The sequence below is a fragment of the Ceratosolen solmsi genome, unplaced genomic scaffold (assembly GCF_000503995.2).
Source record: "Ceratosolen solmsi marchali unplaced genomic scaffold, CerSol_1.0 scaffold27, whole genome shotgun sequence".
Taxonomy (NCBI): domain Eukaryota; kingdom Metazoa; phylum Arthropoda; class Insecta; order Hymenoptera; family Agaonidae; genus Ceratosolen; species Ceratosolen solmsi.
This window is the reverse complement of record NW_011948426.1, coordinates 4,074,703-4,080,179: the sequence shown is the minus strand read 5'-3', so window position 1 is coordinate 4,080,179 and position 5,477 is coordinate 4,074,703. Positions and strand designations below refer to the sequence as shown.

At 24.0% G+C, this 5,477-nt stretch overlaps 1 protein-coding gene across 1 annotated transcript in view; it reads left to right on the top strand.

The window, feature by feature from the left end:
• Positions 1-5,477, top strand: part of LOC105363194 (probable cationic amino acid transporter) — a 70,472-nt gene that overhangs the window by 26,762 nt on the left and 38,233 nt on the right. Inside the window, exon 2 of the mRNA XM_011500816.1 lies at positions 5,264-5,414. Coding sequence (XP_011499118.1) covers positions 5,268-5,414 — 147 coding nt within the window. The 5' untranslated portion in view covers positions 5,264-5,267. The remainder of the gene's footprint in view (positions 1-5,263; positions 5,415-5,477) is intronic.

The following is a 5,477-nucleotide window of genomic DNA, read 5'->3' as shown; positions in this document are numbered from 1 at the left end:
GAGGGTCAACTGTCGTGAACAATGGAAATTAGTATATCGACATTTTATTGAAAGTCACGTTTGCAAGAGGGAAACTACGCTGATTGAACTTCGGTATTATTGTTATATTATGTTAAATTTTACGGTACCAGTAAATATTAGAGAAAATAAAAGAGAAAGACGGATAATCAAAATTTTTATTGTTTAATGAGTAGGGCTGGGAAGGAATATTTAATGGAACAAGTTAAATATGAAAAACCATTAGATGGTAATTAGCGTTGAATTTTTATAAGGATTTATCTTAAAATTTTTTCTTTTTAAAGGATATTATTTTAATTGTACCGTATTATTTGAATAATTTGTTAGTAGCATTATATTTTGAATTAACGTTGAGATGCCAAATATTATTTAATAATTATAACTTTTCAACATGTACTCGAATGCCACTTATCAAGTGACGAACATGTGCCCAAATATAATAAATAAATTAATCAATTTTAAATTTGTATTTTAATATTCTTGGAAAATGCAGTAGGTCTTATTGACTGTATTTATTGAATATTAATAATAATTTATCAAGTAGTATAAATAATGTGGGCATTGTAAATTCTATATTTTAGTGCTCTTCAGTACAGTTTAGTTTGTACTTTTAAAAATGAACTGACCAAGGTACATTAGTTTCTCGCACTACTATTGATTCTCAAATTTCACAGTTTATTTTCTTCGTTTTTGCGCAATTATTCTTGTTCGTGTTTTAGTGAAGATATTGATATCTGACACGCGTAGAGTTAAAAGCTATATTGTACGAAGGGTGATTATAGGGTGAGAAACTGAGAGAAAACAGACTAGGGTATTCAAAATTAGCGTATATCGAGTCTCTTGGAGAAATGTTTGATACTCCTAGATATATAAATTCCTAAATATATAAAATTACATTGCGTCGTTTAATAGGATAAATACAATGTTAATAATTGTTGTTATTATTTATACATTTGAATCATGTAATAATATGTAATAATTGTGCTTTAAAATGGTTAATATGTTCAACCCACTCTTATGATTTTTTACAATTTCTTTTTAAGAGACAAATTTACTTATATTTATTTAAGCAACTGTATTCTCGTGGTTTTAAGTTTTCTCGTTAAGTCTGTATAAAATTCTTTTAATTAATTACTAAATTCAGTATATTAAGTTAATAATTAAGAGTAATAATTAGTGATGTTAATGAACAACGATTGAATTATCTTTGAAAATATTTTTAAATAATAAAGAAATAATTTGTATAATAATAAAATATGATTTATATAGTTAATTCAAATAAGTTTTCATATAAGAAAATGATTATTATTTAAGAATAACAAATGTACAAAACAGTTGATTACGTATTTATAGTTTCAGCAGATTTGTAGTTTACAAGGATTGATAAATAATATATTTATAAATTATCAAACCAGTTTATTGTTAATACAATTTTTCAATATAAATTTAGATGAAATCTTTACATATTCCATAATATAATGTATATAGGCTCAAATGAATTTTTTAAATTTAATTTAATTTTTTAATTTAATTTTAATTTAATAAAAGAATAAAAAAATCCATAAGTTTAAGTGAATATTTCAGATTAAAAAATTGTCACGCGATTAATATACTAAATGATATTTACTATAAATGTCGACTTGTATCTAATTATGCATGGAATAATGTTAGGAATAAAATTGCAAATTAATGTAATGTTTACTATGTAATATGTATACACATGATACAGATGTAAGTTACCTCTATTCGAATAGAAAGGATATTTAATAAATATATATAATTATAATATATAATTAATATATAATATAGAAATAATATATAGAAATAATATATAATTACCTACCTATCACTTAAATATTGAATGGCAGTTGTAAAGTGTAACAAATTTTGATTCTTTTCATTTTTATTTTAAAAACTCCAGAATATGTTCATACAACGGTACACTTAGAATATACTAATTCGTATTTTAATAGTTTTTAAAAATCAAGACTGATAACCTACTACAACGGGGGTTTCTTTTTTATTTGAAAATGAATAAGTCTTTAAGAAATTATTATTATAAGAGGTATTGATATATTCATGAGTACTGTTAATTATAATTCCAAGTGTCATATTTATTACTACAATGTCAAAGTAATAAGACACGCTTGGGAAAAAAAAAAAATTATGTTCGACCTGCTTTGTTATATTATATTTTGTACATTGTTCTTTTTCTTTGGATTATAATCATTGAAGTTTAAATTTTCTTGAGCGTAGTATCGTTAATGATAACATATAGAACTCTTACAGTTAATACCATAAATATGTAGCTACGCCTATTTATGATTAATTTCATTAATCTTGTAATTATTTATGATCTGAATATAATGTCAGCAGATAAAATATTTCTATTATATTCATTTAAAAAAGCAATTGTTACTTTATTGATATAAAATGATTATAGAAAGAAAAATTTGATTAAACAATTTTTAATTTATTTACTATTTAAGGTTATTTAATAATATATTATTGAGAATTAGGATTATGCGTATTTTTAAGATCTTACATCATTTTATAGTATAGTATTTTTCAAATATATGAAAAATTTTCTCTAAAGCATTTTGTTTTAGATAAGTAACTCTAAAATATAATATTATTTACCTAATGTTGTATTTAACATTATTTCTATATAATATGAAAATGTTATTTTAAACGTTTTTTAAAAAATGTGATGGATCTTGGAAGAAATATTTATTTGAAATCCATTTTTTCACAGAAGTTGTATTACACACAACACACACACACACACACATCTATATACGTGTTTATTTATTTATATTTTATATATTTATACATATACATTTATTACATTATTTTTTTATAAATATTATTCATACATTTATAAAATACAGCAAATTTTATGTAAAATTAATATATAAACCGTGTAATTGATAAATAATATTACAATTCGGAAAAATACTAACAAAACAATATGAGCATAAAATGGTACGATTATCAAATTAATTTATTTTCTTGAATTTTCTTCTTTATTTAAATGAATTAATTTTTTTTTAAGTAAATAATACAATAAAATAAGTAAATAAAGATTCTTTTTTTTCTTTTTTTTGATAGATACAATATAAATATCTCAAGAGATATGAGGCGAATGATTAAACATAAATTTTTTTTTAAATTCACATAAAGTATTATTGAAATGCTACATTCTAGTTTCATTAGAATATTCTAATATAAGTTTATAAAAATAAGATAAATTTCATAAGTTTCATAATATGTATATATTATTATATATTAAATTTTTTTCGGATGTAACGATTTAGCTTATTTCATTAAATAAATTTATCTTCGTATTTATTTCCATTTTGAATAAAAGCGATAAAATTCGTACATTTTCTTCACAAAATTGAAATTTTGAAGAAGTTTAGTAATGTTAAATTTTTAACAATACAAGTGAAAACTAAAGGCTAATTTATACAAAAGAAAAATTTCAATGTAACTGAAAAGTTATCGCAAAATAAATTTTATATAATGTAAAAGGAGCGAAGAAAGTGAATAGGAAAAGAAGTATTTATGGAGCGATTTAATTTTTTAAACATAAAAATAACTTCATTGCTGTTTAAGATAGATGCTCGGTTATATGGATGTGGTTCCGTATTTTGCGAAACATAAGACGAGAAGTAAAATTCATTATTATATATTATAGAAACGTTATTCGCTTAAAGTATCTTTGTACATCCATTTTACGTTCTTTTAACGGCTTCACTCACGATATTATTAAATTGCAATTTTTTTTTACTATTGATACTTATAAATCATTCCCTCAATTTTTAACAAACATTATTTATTTGAAAAAGTTCATTATTAATATTAGTTTTCAACTTATTTCTGTCATTATTTTGAAAATTATGCCATTTATATAAATATAGATTAATTTCCTCTATTGAATTAAATAAAAATATATGTATTTAATTCAGATACAAATATTAAGAAAGTCTCTCAGATGTTGTTTTAAACGAATCAAACATTTTATGAATATTTTTTAAATCTATATGGATATGTATTCTTAACTGCCTAGTAGATATTATCACAAGTTTACATGTATTGGAATATGTTAGATATATTAAATTATAATTATCAAGATCTGATTTTCTATTCATGACACAAAAGGTATATTAATACGTCAATTTTTGTTGATAAAAATTTATTAACTTGTCAAGTATATTCTAAAAGATAGGATTTTTCTACTCTTGATTTCATTACATGATATCTGATTATCTCGATCCGGAAGTAAACGTTCTAGCATATTATCGATGTTTTGCGTTTATTAATACTCTGTCATTTTTATTCCTAGATGAAATTAATTGTCGGAAATAAATAGAATGTGCATAGCTTAACGCACAGACTTTGCTTCCTTTTTGCACAGATACTGGCCTCAGTATAAACACGCGCGCGCGCGGACACACCCCATCCACCCAGCCCTCACTCACAGAAGAAACATCAGGAGGATACACAATATTTTATTAGAAAATTTATTTCACTATTAACTCACACATGAAAATTCATCGTGCGTGTTTGCAAACATATAAAATGTACTTTGTACTTTTGACGTTTAACGAATGATATACGAGTTCATTAATGGTTATAGTATAGTTTCGTGATTAATAGCTTGAAAATGTTGACAGATATGCGTTTCTTGATTGATGTCTATCGCTTGCTTTGTTAGTGTGATGAGCAAATAAATATGCAATAGCAGATAAAGTGATTTTACATTACGGTGAAACAAAAAACTTTAAGTCTAATATTTAAAAAATGAATTTATAATATATATTTTGGTAATTATCTTAGCCTATATATATATATATATATATATATATATATATATTATTTTTTACTTTTAAATTCAAAGAATTTCTTTCTGAATCTACGAGATTTATATTTAATGCATACAGATGAAGAAGAGAAGAAAATCCAAATTTTATGAAGATCATAACATATAATTTTATTTTTCGTGATCCCCCTTCCTATTAGTCGAGTGATACTGTCAGTTTCTAACTTCCGGGTAGATAATAATTTTTCCTCTCCATTCTGATACATATCTTACCCACTTTTTCTGAAACAAATAAATCGATCAACGTAACATGTAAATAAAAATAATAAATCATCTTGTTCGATTATTACAGCGTAATTGTTACGAACATACATGTTTATATAAATGAAAAAATAATGATTCTATATTATTTTATAATAGCAACATGAAGCTGGATTTCATGGATAGGGAGAAGGGCTTGGAATTGTTGGGAAAGTTCATACGTACAAAGAATGTTGAAAATCTTCAAGGCGAACATACAAGAGCTGGCTCAGAACAGATTTATTCGACCGGCTCAAAACAGAAACTACAGGTAATACATATTTTACGTGTTTAATCTTGCTTCCTTCCTCCCCCCCCCCCCCCCCCCCCCCCC